This window comes from Giraffa tippelskirchi, chromosome 12, assembly GCF_054371585.1.
Source record: "Giraffa tippelskirchi isolate mGirTip1 chromosome 12, T2T-mGirTip1v1.2.pri, whole genome shotgun sequence".
NCBI lineage: Eukaryota > Metazoa > Chordata > Mammalia > Artiodactyla > Giraffidae > Giraffa > Giraffa tippelskirchi.
The window spans coordinates 101995739-102013690 of NC_137286.1; the positions used below are offsets into that span (position 1 = coordinate 101995739).

The window sequence follows — 17952 nt, forward strand, 5'->3', positions numbered from 1 at the left end:
GCCTCCTCTGTCCATGGGATTCTCCAGGCAAGAATAGTGGAGTGGGTTGCCATTCCCTTCTCCAGGAGATGTTCCTGACCGAGGGATCGAACCTGGGGTTCCTGCACTGCAGGCAGAGTCTTTACCATCTGAGACACCACAGAACCAGCCGCCATGGAACTCCATCTCAGTGAGTGGTACCCTATTCATCTCATCCCCCAGCCCAGCTCTGGCAGCCACCTTTTCTTCACCACCCCTTATTCCAACACATCACTACTTCTACCCGACTTACCTCTGCAACACCTCTCCCACCACCACGGACATCTCTCCATCCCTACGTTCATCACACTGGTCCAAGCCACCACCATCCATGCCTGGATGGACCACAGCTTTACCTTCCCATGTGGTCTCCCTGCCCGTCTGCTCTTGAAACCTGAGTCTGCCCAGATAACCCTCCACACAAGGGCTTCCTTTTGCTCTTCCACGAGGAAGGGCATCCCCTCACTTCTTAGGAGGCCCTGCAAGGTCTGGCCTGTCAACCAGCTCCCTAGCCTAGGGGTCTTTCAACCCCCACCCCAACTGAGTGAGCATGCATAGCCCCTCCTGCCACTGTGATTTTCCACGCAGCCCCCTTCCCCTAGCAGATCTGCGCCCTTGTGTTCCCAACCTCTCCACCTCTTTCTTCTCAGAGCCCACATCCCGGAGCGCCCAGATGAGGTCACAGCCTCCAATCCTTCTTTTTCTTTCTAAAAGACTTGCTCAATCCCTGCACCGGAGCCCCATCTCCACAAGGGCACAGACCACGTCTGTTCCGCCCTCTGGTGTATTCCCGGCCCTGAGCACGGCTTCTGGTCTAGAGCAGGCACTTGACTTGAAGATTACTTTCTGAATAAACAGGCAAGTGGCCGAGTCTCCAGACCACTTCCGTGGGTATCCCTTGGCTCACCCTCAGAGCAGTCTCCTTCTCCAGGAGAGAAGACTGAAACAGAGAGTTTCAGATCACAGAGCTGGTAAGGATCAGACTGAAGTGGGTTTCTGACCCCAGTTCTGTGCTTTGTCTACATGGTGTTTTCTCACTTTATTGTATGAAGTATCCCACATATAAGCTCCAGGAGGCAGCAGAACGTAGTGATGAAGTCTGAACGACCTTGCCCTTGGGTCAGACTCCAACCTGGCTCTGGGTCACTTGTGTGACTTCAGACAAAATGACTCTTCTGTCTAGGTCCCAGCAGTGTCCACCCACAGGGCTGTGGCTAGAATTAACCAGGACTAGCGGAGAAGGCAATGGCACCCCACTCCAGTACTCTTGCCTGGAAAATCCCATGGACGGAAGAGCCTGGTAGGCTGAATGAAGTCCATGGGGTCGCTAGGAGTCGGTCACGACTGAGCGACTTCACTTTCACTTTTCACTTTCATGCATTGTAGAAGGAAATGGCAACCCACTCCAGTATTCTTGCCTGGAGAATCCCAGAGACAGGGGAGCCTGGTGGGCTTCCATCTATGGGGTCGCACAGAGTCGGACACGACTGAAGCGACTTAGCAGCAGCAGCAGCAGCAGCGGTGGTGAGCCCCTGCCAAGTGCTTGGCCCTCGGTAAGATACACAAACATTAGCTAATAACAAGGAGTGATGAACAGTACACGAGCTCTTCTTACTTGCAGTACCTCTAAATAACTACCCTAGGCTGGCAGGCAGTTTTGTGCATTGTACCCATGTCACAAGACGGTGACTGCAGCCACAAAATTAAAAGACGCATGCTCCTTGGAAGAAAAGCTATGACCAACCTAGACAGCATATTAAAAAGTAAAGACATTACTTTGCCAACAGGCTCTTATAGTCAAAGCTATGGTTTTTCCAGGAGTCATCTATGGATGTGAGAGTTGGACTATAAAGAAAGATGAGCACAGAAGAATTGATGCTTTTGAACTGTGGTGTTGGAGAAGACTCCTGAGAGTCCCTTGGACAGCAAGGAGATCCAACCAGTCCATCCTTAAGGAGATCAGTCCTGGGTGTTCACTGGAAGGACTGATGCTGAAGCTGAAACTCCAATACCTTGGCCACCTGATGCAAAGAGCCTACTCATTTGAAAAGACCCTGATGCTGGGAAAGATTGAAGGTGGGAGGAGAAGGGGATGACAGAGGATGAGATGGTTGGATGGCATCACTGATTCAATGGACATGAGTTTGAGCAAGCTCTGGGAGATGGCAAACGACAGGGGAGCCTGGCATGCTGCAGTCCACGGGGTCACAGAGAGTCACAGACACAACTGAGTGACTGAATGACAACAGTCTAAGCTCTATGCTATAAGCACAGACAGCTTCTGATTATGTAACATCAAATCCTTTTGCTTCATTGTGTTAGAAATTTAGCCCTTCTTTGCTTGCCTCAGATGCAAACTCGCTCCTCACTCTGGCTAGTCTACATTATATACCCCAGATTTTTTCCTAGCACAGAGCTTTCTCTCTTCCTCAACTCTAGGACTGCCTGTGTCTCTGTAGAAGCCGAGAAATCTGCCCCTTGAGGCCCCCAGCTATAGATTCCAGGCTCAGGAAGGATTCTAGTCAGCTATGGAGTCCAATCTGGGTTGTTCCACCTCTTTATTCCTTAGCTAATTTTAGTCCTCCTAAAATCAATGCAGATTTTCCTAGAAGGGAATAAAAAACAGGCGGTCAGGACTGTTCCCAGGCAGGCATGGGCTCTGTGGCAGCCTAAACTGGTTTTCTTTGCTGAGAGAAGCACTCTGTGAAGCCAGCACTCTGTGAAGCCTCTCTTCTTCTATCAGAACAACCTAACTACAGTAAGTCCCCTACATATGAACCTTCAAGTTGCAAACCTGCGAAGATGTGAACGTCTGTTTGCATGTCCAATCATGTGGGCGGGCTCACGAGTCTGGCGTGCATTGTCCTGTGTGTCCGTCTTCCGCAAGTTGTTGTGCTTTTGTGTGCTTCACTGTACAGTATAAAATACAGCTGGACAGCATCTTTATTTCAAGCCCAGGATGTCCAGAAGCAAGGGTAAAAGCAGCGGTGATGTACAGTTCAGAACTCTAGAGCCGACTGTTAGCTGGGCACCTAGGCTAACTTTGTTGGTCTTATGAACAAACTGGACTGATGAACGTGCTCTCAGAATGGAACTCATTTGTATGCAGAGAACTTACTCTACTGCAAATAGAAGTTAAAGATTGAGACCACCAACACAGAACAGCTCACTAGCAAGGTCAAAGTCTAGCCCACGGAGAAGTGAGTCCGGTGAGGGGAACCCCCTTTCTCTTGGGAACTCCCCTACTTTAAACTCTGTTATCTTTAAAGCAAGTGTTACTATATGTGGCTCGAAATCACAACACAAACTCAGAGTACGGGTGAGTTCGTGGCTGGAGACTGTTCTCCAGTATCATCTGAGATTCATGGCTACCCACGTCAGGACCCGTGCTGGCCACTCTGATGCCAGCATGACTGTGTCCTCTAAGCCTCTCTCTCTCCCTGGCCATGGGACAGGGGTAGCCTGGGATCCAAGTGACCAGTTGCCCTTGTGTTTCTTCCTGTTGTGAGAGGCGGTGTGGAACACAGGGGCAAAGAACGCTGGTTGAGAGTCAGATGCCTTCAAATCCTGGCTGCACTGTACAGCCTTCGCTACCAAGCCTCTCTGAGCTCATTTTCCATCTGTGAAAAGGAGACTGCCTCACTTACAGGGTGATTTTTATAGCCCTGGGGACTCATCTGGAGGCTAGAACACATTCAGTTCAGTTCAGTTCAGTTCAGTCTCTCAGTCGTGTCTGACTCTTTGCGACCCCATGAATCGCAGCACGCCAGGCCTCCCTGTCCAACACCAACTCCCGGAGTCTACCCAAACCCGTGTCCATTGAGTCGGTGATGCCATCCAGCCATCTCATCCTCTGTTGTCCCCTTCTCCTCCTGCCCCCAATCCTTCCTAGCATCAGGGTCTTTTCAAATGAGTCAACTCTTCACATGAGGTGGCCAAAGTATTGGTGTTTCAGCTTCAACATCAGTCCTTCCAATGAACACCCAGGACTGATCTCCTTTAGGACAGACTGGTTAGATCTTCCTGCAGTCCAAGAGACTCTCAAGAGTCTTTTCCCACCAGCTCAGGAAACACAAATTCCACCATTCCTTATTTTCAGTCATAACTTAAAAAAAAAAAAACAACTGTTATGGATATGAATGTCAAAAATTCAAGTCATCGCAAGTATACTTTTCCTATTCTCTATTCTCTGACCGCCCTTCATCTCTACTTGGCGCCTCTGATTTTCCTCAGTTTGGAGAAATGTAGTCTTGTTGCTTTTAGGTTAAAAACCATTGTTGTTGTTGTTCAGTCACTCAGTCATGTCTGACTCTGCAACCCCATGACTGCAGCACACCAGGCTTCCCTGTCCTTCACTATCTCCCTGAGTTTGCTCAAGCTCATGTCCATTGAGCTGGTGATGCCATAATTTCTCAATTTAGGGTGACAGAAATCAGCCACTTTCCAGTTGAAGCCCCCCTCTGCTGGGTTTTCTTCTCTCCCAGGCCACCCCACTTGATTCCAAGCAGGTCCTGGTGCAGGCTGGGCTGGGTGGCCTCCGGCTCTCCCACGTGCTCTGGGGCTGGCAGCCTCTGAACTGTGACTCATCTGGAAGGACTCTGGTGTCTCCTTTCACCTCACACCTGCTGTGTGTACAACCACGCATGCCGTAAGGGCTGTGGTCCCCGGCTCTGTCCTCACAGCGTCTGCACTTTGGCCTCTGGTCATCATGTCCACGCCGATCTCCCGTTCTATCTTGCATGGGGGGTGTTCTCCACACCCTAAAGCTGTCAGGGCACTCATCCTGCCCTCCCCCTTTCCATCCACCTCTGCTCTATCACCCTCAGTACACCGTGGCTCGAAGGAGGTCAGGAAGGTCTGTGACCACCAGGAGTCCACGTGAGATGAGCAAGGCAAGGAGCTCCATTACCCTTTCGTTGTTGCTTAGTCGCTCAGTCGTGTCCAACTCTTTTGGGACCCCATGGACTGCAGCCCCCAAGACTCCTCTGTCCATGGGATTTTCCAGGCAAGAATACTGGAGTGGGTTGCCATCGCCTTCCCCAGGGGATCTTTCTGACCCAGGGATCAAACCCATGTCTCCTGCGTTGGCAGGTGGAGTCTTTACCACTGAGCCACCAGGGAAGCCCTCCCCCCTGCCATCTCCGAGACCCACTGAATTCTGGAGGTTCCACCAAGTTTTATCTCTCCTCTTGGATTCATCCTGAAGCAGGTGAAACCGAGTAAGCTTAATCTTGCAATTCTTCTGGTACGCTCTTCCCCTTCCCAGCTTGGATAGTTTCCCTTTAACTGAGGAAGACTAGGAGCCTAAGAGATTCATTTCTGCTCAGATTAACTGCCCTTTTCAAAGCTTTCTCTGCCTCTTGGGCTTTTCAGGCTGAAGGCGAGAATCTGAGTCCTTGTTAGCTCCGAGGCTGAGCTACAGTGAGTAGTGTCTTGTGCTGGGTGGACCAAGTCTTAGGCTGGGCTGGAGCATATGGATAAATGCTCTGAATATGACGTACTGCAAATCGACACTCTACACACTGTCCCACTACAAATATAATCTATTCCTGTGAAGAAGTGAGACCGCATCTCACCAAACACTAGATATATCTGCCTTTTCTGTAAGTTTCAAAAGAATAAGACCCAAAGGACAATAAGAGAATGAATATGGATTGTGATTTTTAAAAATTTACTTAAAAAATTAACATATAACAGTGTTGTGTGTGCACGTGACCTTTCTTGTGCGTACAGGTCTACAAGGGTGAAAACATGCATAGATTTCTGTAAATACCACCACAACTAGAATATAGAACAGTTCCACTGTTTCAAAAATCTCCCCTTACCTACAGTATAGCACAGGGTTTTGTGGCAGCCTGGATGGGAGGGGAGTTTGGGCGAGAATTATTGTTGTTGTTCAGTCTAAGTCACATCCGACTCTTTGTGACCCCATGGACTGCAGTACACCACGCTTCACTGTCCTTCACCATCTCCTGGAGCTTGCTCAAACACATGTCCATTGAGTCGATGATGCCATCCAACCATCTAATCCTCTGCCACCCCCTTCTCATCCTGCCCTCAATCTTTCCTAGTGTAAAAGTCTTTGCCAATGAGTTAGCTCTCTCCACTGGGGGAGAATGGATACATAGATATGTATGGCTGAGTCCTTTGCTGTTCACCTGTATCTATCACAACACTGTTAATTGGCTATTGTCCAATATAAAATAAATTAAAAAAAAAAAAAACTCCTTTTGTACACCCTTCCTACATCCCTGACCCCTGGCAACTACTAACCTGTTCTCCATCGTTACGGTTTTGCCTTTTAGAAGATCTCATAGAATCAAAGAGCATGCCATCTTGAGTGTAGCTTCTTGAACTCAGCATAAAGCCTTTGTAAATCATGTGAGCTGTTATGTGCATCAACAGATCATTCCTTTTTAATACCTGTGGGATCTGTGGTGATTTCCCCTCTTTCATTGCTGATGCTGCTAAGTGTGTCTTTTTGTTTGTCAGACTTATGTTTATCAATTTTGTTGACTGTTTCAAAGAAACAGCTATCAGTTTCATTGATTCTATTATTTTCCTGTTTTCAGTTTCACTAATTTCTCCTCCTGTCTTTATTTCCTTCCGTTTTCTTGCTTTGAGGCTATTTTTGTGCTATGCTGTACCCATGATACAGGCTACAAACATATATTCTTTTTCTAGTGTCTTGAGGTAGAAGCTTATTGATTTAAATCTTTTGTCTTTTCTGAGTTTTTAATACTATAAATATCATCTTAGGCATGATGTTAGCCGTGTTGCACAAATTTCTAAATGTTGGAATTTCATTTTTTTCATTTCAGTTTAAAAATTTCCCTTGAGACTTCTTTTTGACACTCGGGTTATTTAGCATGTGTCATTTAACTTCCAAATGGTTCAAGATTTTCCTGATATCCTTCTCTACTGATTTTTGTCTAATTTCATCAAGGTCAGATAACGTATTTTATATGATTCTAACTACTTAAAATCTGTAAATTTTATGACCCTAAATACTTTCTATCTTGGTGAATGTTCCATGTGCACTGAAAAGAATGTATATTCTGCCATTGTTGGGTGCAGTATTTTATAAACATCTATAAGTTCTCATTGGTTAATGATGTTATTCACTTCTTCTGTATCTTTGCTGGTCTTCTGTGTACTGCTTCTGTTTATTACTGAGAGAGGGGGTGTTGAAATCTCCCAAGCATAATTTTATATCTGTCGTCTTCTCCTTTCAGTTCTGTTTTTGCCTGGTGTGTTTTAAATCTCTATTGTTAGACAGACACATTTAGGACTGTTATATGTTCTTGGTAAATTAACCCTTTTACATTGTATAATGTCCCTCTTACCCCTGGTAAATTTCTCTGCTCTGAAGTCTACCTTGTCTGCTATCAACATAGCCACTCCATGACTTTTGATTTGTGGTTCCATGTTCCATCCTTTTATTGATACTTTTAACCTACATCTTTCTGTATTTCAAGCAAAATTCTTGTTGACAGCAGACAGTTGAGTCAAGTTTTTTAATCCATGTTTCCATACATACCCTGACAATTTTTTTTAAAGATTTTTTGACGTGGACCATTTTCAAAGTCTTTGTTGTATTTGTTACGATACTGCTTCTGCTTTATGATTTTCTGGTTTTTTGGCCCTGAAGCATGTGGAATCTTAGCTCCCTGACCAGGGATCAGACCCACGTCCCCTGCATTGCAAGATGGATCCTTAACCACTGGACCAGCAGGGAAGTTCCTTGGTGCTTTGCAAATGTTAGGAGGGATATTGGACTGGATTTATTATTTATTTCATTATTCTGAGATTACCAGGTGCTTGTTAAATAGTTGATGAATGAAGTAATAAGCAAAATATTATTGATCAAGACAACTTGAGTTATCTATATAATGGGCATCAAAACACCTGCATCATAAATTTAATGTGAGGATTAAATGAGATGATGCACATAAAAATATAAAGGGCAGAACAGTGCCCAGGACACATTGGGTATTTACAACTAATTTTTCTCTAAATCCTGGAGGCTTTTCAGCAGATTTTTCTAAAGATTAGCGACAAGGTTCTCTGTACTGGAACAACTGAGCATTCCCTGAATGTAAAGTCACTGGATCCAAAGAGAGTCAACCTAAAATATCAATAATTTGTTCAGTCACTCAGTCATTTCCTACTCTTCATGACCCCATGGACTGCAGCACACCAGGCTTCCCTGTCCTTCACTATCTCCTGGAGCTTGCACAAACTTAACTCATGTCCATTCAGTCGATGATGTCATCCAACTATCTCATCCTAACTACCTTCATGTTTTTTATGTCTTTTGGAGCATTGATCTCTTCATTCATAATGTGGTATCCTCTTTATCTGTGATGATCTTATTCTGAAGTCTGCTTTGTCTAAGATTATATAATTATAGCTATTCCAACTTTCTTTGGATTAGTGTTAGCATGGTGTATCTTTCTCCATCCCTTTACTTTGGTAAGAGTCTTTATACTTATTTACTTTTTAAACTTTTTATTTTATATTGGAGTATAGTGGATTAACAATGTTGCAACAGTGTTAGATGTATAGCAGAGCAACTCAGCCATACATATCCATGTATCCATTCTCCCCCAAACTCCCCTCCCATCCAGGCTGCCACTTAACATGGAGCACAGAGTCTTTATATTTAAACAGGTTTTCTTGTGGACAACATATAGTTATGTTAAAAAAAAAAAAAAACCTTTTTTGACTATCTCTGTCTTTTAAGTAGTGTGTTTAGACCACTCACATTTCATGTGATTATTGTTCTGGCTGGATTAATATCTTTATAACTTTTCTACGCATTGCATTGGGGCTTCCCAGGTGGCACTAGAGATAAAGAACCCTCTTGCCGATACAGGAGACGTGGGTTCGATACCTGGGTCAGGAAGATCCCCTGGAAAAGGGCATGACAACCCACTCCAGTATTCTTGCCTGGAGAATCCCATAGACAGAAGACAAGAAGGCTGTAGTCGATGGGGTCCCAAAGAGTCAGACACGACTGAAGTGACTTAACATGCATGCATTGCATTTATTCTTTTTTTTTTCCTCCTCTCCTTCTGCCTCCTTTATGCTTGTAAAATAGATACATATTTCTGGCACTGCAATTCTTTCACACGGAAAAAATAATGGGGAAATACTACTGAAGAAAAATTTGAGGAATGATACCCCCTTACCTATTTTGTCAGCACAGTTTTTATGATGCCTCTGTTTTAAACAGAGCACTGCAAGGTTACAGAGTCAATTTTAAATATTTCTCCTTCTGTTCCCTGTGGAGCAGACATCATGGGCCTTCATAATGTCTAGGGACTGAATTACAGACATAGATTGTTGCACTCTCAATATGTAATTGCTTTTATGAATGATCTTCTAGTCAAACGGCTTGCAGTGTGTGACATCAATCTTATTCTTGCTGTCTTAGTACTGTGATTGTCAGGAATAAAATGGAAAATGAAAGCAGTTGTGTGATTTTAATTTCAAACCTACTATCACTTACGTGTGTGGAACAGGAGGTCTGCAGTTTGCACTTTAGTGATCGAGGGGAGAAGAGCAGCACCTGCTTTTGTAAAACACTCTGGAATTTAAGGTAATACTTGGCCAGCACTCTTCTCAGAGCACAGATTTCATTTCCAGCCAATGCCCTGTAGATGTCACCATTGCTATTTCTGATGGGGAAAAGCACCTGCTTCACCACAAGTTTGTTCAGTCGCTCAGTCGTGTCTGACTCTTTGCAACCAAATGGACTGCAGCATGCCAGGTTTCTCTGTCCATCACCAACTCCTGGAGCTTGCTCAAACTCATATCATCAAGTCGGTGATGCCATCCAACCATCTCAACCTCTGTTGTCCCTCTCTCCTCCTGCCTTCAATCTTTCCCAGCATCAGGGTCTTTTCCAATAAGTTGGCTCTTTGCATTACGTGGCCAAAGTACTGGAGCTTCAGCTTCAGCATCAGTCCTTCCAATGAATACTCAGGGTTGATTTCCTTCAGGATTTACTGGTTTGATCTCCTTGCAGTCCAAGGGACTCTCAAGAGTCTTTAACAGCACCACAATTCGAAATTATCAATTCTTTGGTGCTGGACCTTCTTTATGGTCCAACTCTCACATCTGTACATGACTACTAGAAAAACCATAGCTTTGACTAGATGGACCTTGGTCAGCAAAATGATGTCTGTTGTTTACTATGCTGTCTAGGTTTGCCATAGTTTTTCTTCCAAGGAACAAGCGTCTTTTAATTTCATGGCTGCAGTCATGGCAGTTATGCATGTCACGGCTCAGTGATTTTGGAGCCCAAGGTGATGGAGGCCAAACCTGATGAACCATTTGGTTGTTAAGGAACCAGGGGAGTTTGCCTGTTCTGACCCATCTACAGATGCTTCTCTGGAAGTGCCCAACTCTGGGATACCTTCTCATTCTATATCATTCTCATCTTCTGTCTGGTACCTGGTTTTACAGTTCACTCCCTCCTTCAGAAAATCCTCTCTCATTTGGCTTCTTCGAGGAGGGACTCTCCTGTTCACAGCCACCTTTCTCCTCATCTCCTGTGTTTCCTTTCGTGCCTACTCCTCCTCCTTGGGTCCCTACAGAGGCTCTGTCCCGAGTCCTCCTGTACACACACTCCCGTCAATCTCACTCTTCTAATGTCACTTCTACACAAATGACTCCCAAGTCCGCTTTTCTAGAGCTTCCTTTTTCTCTCCTGACATTTAAACCCACGTTTAACTCCCTCGTGGAGCCCCCAGCACCACAAAGCACAAAGAATCTTGGAAATCCACAAAGCGGGACTAGTCCAGGTTAGGGGAGGAGATGTTACATATGGAAGCAGGCTCCTCTGTCCATGGGGTTCTCCAGGCCAAGAATCCTGTAGTGTGTTGTCATTTTCTTCTCCAGGGGATCTTCATGGCTAACTATTAATATAAAAAAGTAAGCTCCTCCCACTTGAAATTCCTGAGGGAATGAGACAGAGAGCACTCCTGGAACATGGAATAGGATTCTCGACAAATTTTCTGAATTCCAAAGGAAGAGGTGGTAGTATATTTGAGTAATATACGTATTGCGTAAAAGTATATCTTTGGAGGAAAAATGTCCATCCCTACAGGTCCATTGGACCTGGACCCTGAGGGTTCACGGATGCACAAAGTGTGCAGTACCAGAGAAAATAGTTAAACAGAGAACCCACAACCTCTTTATAAATGTTCCTGAGCCATAAACACAAGAGTCCTACATGAATATTACATTCCTCAGTTTTGTGATTTCTGTTTGGGACTTGTTGGGGCCAGGGTGGGGACAGTTTACCTCTCACCACCTGGAGCCTCCTGGACTTGTAAACCCCAATGGACCCCCTAACTGGCTCACAGGCTGGGTCCTTGGGTCCTGTATCCGCCCTCTCCTTTGTGTCAGACCCTCCTCCTCACCCTCCCACCCTTTGCCCAGATTATTACTACAAGCCACTGAGCTTCCTGAGTGTTTTCTCTGCTTGGGGTTCTCTTTCTACCTTCCATCCCATACTCTGCTATCATATCAACTGTCCTGAAATGCAGCTTCAAATGTACTCTGTCCAAAACTCTCAGTGCCTCCTGACTGCTTCAAATTGAGCCTCTCTTTACTTTGCTATTTAAGTGACCACCCCTTCTGCCTCATTTCTGGCTACTGACAGTCCAGAAGCTCCACACTTTAGGCAAATCAGACTCTACTCCTGGCAGATGAAGCCCAGTTTGTTCCAGGGCTGTGCCGCCCGCTATGCTGGGCCCCCCACCTCTGCTGTGGAAGCCTGATTTACTCTCGAGGGCCAGTCCATGAGCATCTGTCCTCTCTGAATGGCCCTATGGCCCCGGCTGGAGTAATCGCTCCTTGTGGGACCCGTGGGAGCCACATCAATACTCTGTCCTCCAGGGATCCGAATAAGTGTCTTTCCCCTCTGGAATTAGAACGCAAGGTCTGAGACTGAGTTTTTAAATCTTCCACTTAACCAACAGATGTGGAATTAAATTGAATGGCTAGGATGCATGGCGTCAGAGATAATCCAAAGAGTGTATGTGGAGTAAAGAGGTGGGTCTCAACTCACTCAGCCCATGAGGGTCCTGGTACAAATGGACCACGTTCCCAATCCTCCCCCGAATGTAAGGCACAGTACAAATCCTCACAACCTCGAAGGCTGTGGGGAGAGGGAGAGGAAGTACCATAACATTCTGGAAAACATGGGCTGGACATGAGTTGATATGGGTTGGACATTGGCTGGACATGAATTAATATGGGTTGGACATGGGTTGATATGACATTACTTTGCCAACAAAGGTCTGCCTAGTCAAAGCTATGGTTTTTCTAGTAGTCATGTATGGACGTGAGAGTTGGACTATAAAGAAAACTGAGTGCCAAAGAATTGATGCTTTTGAACTGTGGTGTTGGAGAAGATTCCTGAGAGTCCCTTGGACAGCAAGGAGATCCACCCAATCCATCCTAAAGGAAATCAGTCCTGAATTTTCATTGGAAGAACTGATGTTGAAGCTGAAACTCCAATACTCTGCCCACTTGATGCGAAGAACTGACTCATTTGAAAAGACCCTGATGCTGGGAAAGACTGAAGGCAGGAGAAGAAGGGGACGACAGAGGATGAGATGGTTGGATGGGATCACTGACTCAATGGACATGAGTTTGAGTAAACTCCGGGAGTTGGTGATGGATAGGGAGGCCTGGCATGCTGCAGTCCATGGGGTCGCAAAGAGTTGGACACGACTGAGTGACTGGACAGAACTGAACTGAACTGATATGGGTTGGATATGGGTTGATATGGGTTGTATTGTGGCTCCATCGCTTTCTAATTCTGTTGTCTTGGAAAGGCTATAGAACCTCCCTGAGCCTCAGTCTCCTCAACTGTCCCATGAAAATAACGTCAACACCAGGCAGGGTTTTGTGAGGGTTAAAATGATATATGTAAACTGTCCAGGACACTGGAGATGGTCAATAAACAAGAGTGATGTTGTTATTAAAATGTTTTGTCTTTTACTTTTTGAACTCTACAGAATCTTTCATTGGTGCAGGCAGTTGATTAAAACCTACTAACATAAGTGAATTGAGATGAAAAGTTAAATATATGAACTACATTTAAAAATATGTACACCCCTAACTGGGGCTTCCCTGGTGGCTCAGACAGTAATGAATCTGCCTGCAATGCAGGAGACCCAGGTTCGATCCCTGGGTCAGGAAGAACCACTGGAGAAGGAAATGGCAAACCCACTCTAGTATTCTTGGCTGGGAAATCCCATGGACAGAGGAGCTGCAAAGAGTCTGAGAAAACAGCAGCTAACACTTTCACACTATATACCTTAGGGAAAAGGAGGCTGATGCATTATTAATTTTGATTAAGCTTAGAAAATATACAAATGCTTGACATTAATTTTCATTCTCTGTATGCCTAATAATATTTTCAATAATAAATAAAAACAATTAAAACCAATATCTGTCACATTCATAAAGTTAAATGATAAAAATTATACAAACCAATATAAAAAAACTGAATAAATATAATAAACCTGATTAAAAATGAAATGAAAACAAATACACTCTCAGATGTAACTTGTAAAATTTGATGCTACAGGGCGAGGCATGCCACTTAATACATTAATATTAACAGGACCACCATCTGTGTTGTTTCCTGGATTAGCCACCAGGGGCTGCTAAAGAGCAGTGTTCCTGGGAACCAGGCAGAGAAAGATTTAAAAAATAATCTTTCAACATGACCCTGAAAGTCACACTTATTACTACACCCCTCCAGAGGTCTGAGACCACAGATTTCAGCAAATCTGTCTGGCTGGTGGTGAGGACCATGCCCTGTTGGCAGAGTGGAGCTACCTAGAATCAGCGTAAATGTGAGGCTGGTGTTGGCACTTAAAGGTGACATCTGAGCATCCCCGGACGCTGGGCTCAGACTGAAACACAGCTCACAACGCTCACAGCTGCTGTGCCATGAGCTGTGAAACACAAAGGAGAAATGGAAGGTTCTTATCTAGGCTCCTGATTCCTTTTTCTAGTGACTTCCCATCCTTAATGGAATCAGCACATTCTGGAAAAAATACATAGCCCTAGCTGAATAGCTGGACCAGAAAACTGCTTCTGTTCTTAAAGGACATCCCAAGTCAAATCCTTTATATACATAAAACGAAATAAGAGGGGTCTGTTCTGTGTTTTTGTTTTACATTTCTCACCTATGTCTTACTCATCCTGCTTGAGAGTAAAATATTTGTCAGATTTCCTTGTCTTCAAAAAGGATGCTTTATTGAATACTTATTCAAAGTACCTTTGCCCATTAACTCACGACATCCTCTCTATAACCTTGTGAAGAGTTATTAACGATTCTATTTGCAATTGAGGAAACTTTGAGACTCAAAGATGACTGGTCAGAGGGGACTTGGCAGAAGGAAGCAGAGTAGGGCAAGGATGTATTAATTTCCCATGGGTGATGCTGACAAGGCTCCAAGGGGGACAGTAACTTGCTCAAGTCTTAGGGGGATGGAGGCGTTGGTGGGACTGACCCCTTGCCAGCACGGTGCCCTCGCTCTACCACGCCAGGCTTTGTAGACAAAATGCTACAGCACAGAAAAGATACAGGTGAGGAGCTCCAGCAGGGTCTTTAAGGAGAAGAGCAGAAAGACCTTGTTTTTTCAGGCTGGCTGTGGTGGTCATGCTCTGCATAGCTATAGTATGCTGGGCTGTGACCATGTCTCACATATAAAAATAATAATAACGCATCAGCTTCCCACAATAGGATACAGGAAACATGTCAGGGTCACGATACTTTGTAATAGAGGGATCCGTCACCCACACTTCCTGGCTTGCCTGGCCTCTTATTTCCCTGAGTGCTCCACCCCAGTCACAAACTCTCAAATCAATCATCTTAAACCATGTGGAGCAAATCCAGCCTATGTGGAAGCCGCTTATGTTCAATTACAGACTTCAAAAAAAAAAAGTCCATTGTTTCTTCTGGAGCTTATCTGGAGAGAGAGCTGCGATCGGAACAGAGAAAAGGACACATTGGGTGGGAGGTGAAACGCCATGGTCATCAGGGGGCCTGTCTGGAGTCGCTGGTTGTGATTTACTGAAAAGAGAATGAAATTCAGGCCCACCATCTATCTTGCTGAAATGCCAAGCTGAGTGTGGCTCCAGCCAGTAGGGGGCTCTGATGGACATGCCTGCAAATCACCTGCCAGCCCTTTGGGGTCTCCTCCGATGGAAGAGCCATGTGGATGCTACAGAGAAGTACAACTCGCGGCCCCTGGACCAACAGGAATTCTCCTGGGGCCCAGTAATGCACCATTACAGGGAACTGACCCTTAATTTCAACACAGAAAACTGTTTCCTCTGCCATGATGCCATGAGTGGGGTCCAAAATTTCCAACTTGAAAACACACTGCATGTTAGCAAAAAAAAACCAAAAAACAAACTATGAAAGTGTTAGTCGCTCAGTCATATCTGACTGTTTGCAACCCCATGGACTGTAGCCTTTGTGCATGGGATTCTCCAGGCAAGAATACTGGAGCGGGTAGCCATTCCCTTCTCCAGGGGAATCTTCCCAATCCAGGGATAGAACTTGGGTCTCCCGCATTACAGGCAGATTTCTTACCATCTGAGCCACCAGGGAAGCCCTCACAGCATGTGTGACCAATGTGTTAAGTTGGTGTTCGCTGGCAAATCAATCCACAGCAAATCTTTATCAAGGATTTGTTACGACACTGTGTGATGCATAGAAGGGACACAGTGGACAGAATAACACAGTACATGTTATCGCTGAACTGCAATGAACAACCCTGATCTCCTCTCTTTATTAAAGACCTGACAGTCAGTGGAAAACATACATCCAGCCAAAGAATAGAAAATACGACTCTCTCTAATAAGAAAACTGCTCAATATTTAACATGGCAACTCCGGCCCCTTTGGTGCCTCAAAAATGTGTCTGTAATTTTAATCCTTTTTTTTTTTTTTTTGTAATTTTAATTCTTACAGGGTGGGAACACAGTCACTTCCGCTCTTCAAGGTTGACCCCAGAGGTACCAGACTGGAAGACATAACATTCCAATCGGTCATTGATTGCTGGTGTTAACATTTTGATGAGGGAAGAGAAGGAAACTGTGGGTAAAACTGAAATCTGTTCATCTTGTCTTTGATCATAACTATACACTGGGAATTAGCTCCTTGGGCGAAAAGCTTTAAGCAAAAAAGGGAACAAGCGCCAAACAGAGCAGCTGAGGCTTCTACACCAGGAGGGACAAGAGAGGCTGCAGGCTGCCACGAAAGGTCCGAGTCCTCCGCACTTCAAGGTTCAGATAATAAGGAAAACCAATGGACACGGTGTCGGTTAATATTCTTCTGATTTTTCTTCTTTAAATTAGCTAGAAATTTAGTTAGCTCATTTTCCTGGTGGGGGGACATTTCTATAGCACTTTTACTTTCATTTATAGATCCCAGGAGGTCCATACATGAAATTAATGCCTTATAGGTTACTGATATGGTAACTCGTAGTATTTTAAACTTCAAAGGTAAAGGTTCAAGTTCTCCCCCAAATGCTCCTTGGTCACCCCGGGATGGAGCAAGGATGTTACAAAGTCAGACCCAGGCTCCCACCAGCCTCCCTTCTACATTGAGAGACAGGGAGGCTGAACTATGTTTGGTGAATGTTACCTATGTGAATGTGACCAGACTGTACCAAGGGCTTCCCAGCTGGTGATAGTGGTAAAGAATCCACCTGCCAATGCAGGAAATGCAAGAGACTTGGGTTTGATCCATGGGTTGTGAAGATTCCCTGGAGAAGGAAATGGCAACCCACTCTGGTATTCTTGCCTGGGACATTTCATGGACAGAAGAGCCTGGTGGGCTACAGTCCACGGGGTCACAAAAGACAACAACAACAAACCAAGTCTGATAACAGACTCAGCGTCCGGACAAGTGCAGGAGACTCTGGACTCTCAGGCTGAGGAACCCAAGGCCTCTCTGCACTGTCAGAAGAACCAAGGGGCCAGGGGGACGCCCCCTCCCCACACTGCCCCCTGCATACTGTGAGCGTGGCCCAGAGGAGAGACCCCGGGCCCGGCACCGCCCAGGTCCCCTCAAGGGCCACAGTGGCCCGCTCTGCCGCCCTGGCTTGCTATGTACTGAGAGGCACAGATGTCTCAGAACCTGGCCGTCTCGGGTCCAAAATGCAAACCACCACCACCACATGCCCCATTCTCTTCCAAGACCTCACCTTCCAAATCTCCCTTTATACCTTTTCCATTTTTTTTTCCCTCTGGAGAAGGAAATGGCAACCCACTCCAGTACTCTTGCCTGGAAAATCCCATGGACAAGAGAAGCCTGGTAGGCTACAGTTCACGGGGTTGCAAAGAGTTGGACACGACTGAGCGACTTCACTTCCACTTTTTTCACTTTTTTTTAAATGTAATTTTCCCTTTCGGAATCAAGGTTATGAATCCGTCTTTCCAGGCTAATGTCTTTCACACGCAAGTCTCAGCTCAGCTCCCAAAACATCCCATGGTGCTGGCCGAGATACCACAGCACCTGAAAATCAAACCATCTCTAACCCCAAACCCGAACTAAAGCTTGCACACTAAGAACAATCCCCGCTGCCACCCTCCCGCTTCCACATTCACCAGGCGTGGCCTCACCTTCCCGAAGAAGAGCTGCGTGGCCACGGCGAGCGCCTGGAAGCCGCGGACGGCCGTCCTCAGCTCTGCCTGCGCAAGCCCCAGCTGTCGGGCCTGCTGCTCGCAGCGCTCTTTCAGCCGCTGTACCAGCAGTCGCTCCGCCTCGCGGGCCTGCGGGTCCGGCTTCGGGGAGAACCCGTTGCGGGGGGCCGTGGTCCTCTGCTTGGGGTACCCTAGGAAGCAAGGAGGGTCACCTGTGAGAAAACAGTCAGCCCAGATGTGACAA

At 45.7% G+C, this 17952-nt stretch overlaps 1 protein-coding gene across 1 annotated transcript in view; it reads right to left on the bottom strand.

The window, feature by feature from the left end:
- Positions 1-17952, bottom strand: part of MTUS2 (microtubule associated scaffold protein 2) — a 369436-nt gene that overhangs the window by 93851 nt on the left and 257633 nt on the right. The window contains exon 8 of the mRNA XM_081549337.1: positions 17688-17899. Coding sequence (XP_081405463.1) covers positions 17688-17899 — 212 coding nt within the window. The remainder of the gene's footprint in view (positions 1-17687; positions 17900-17952) is intronic.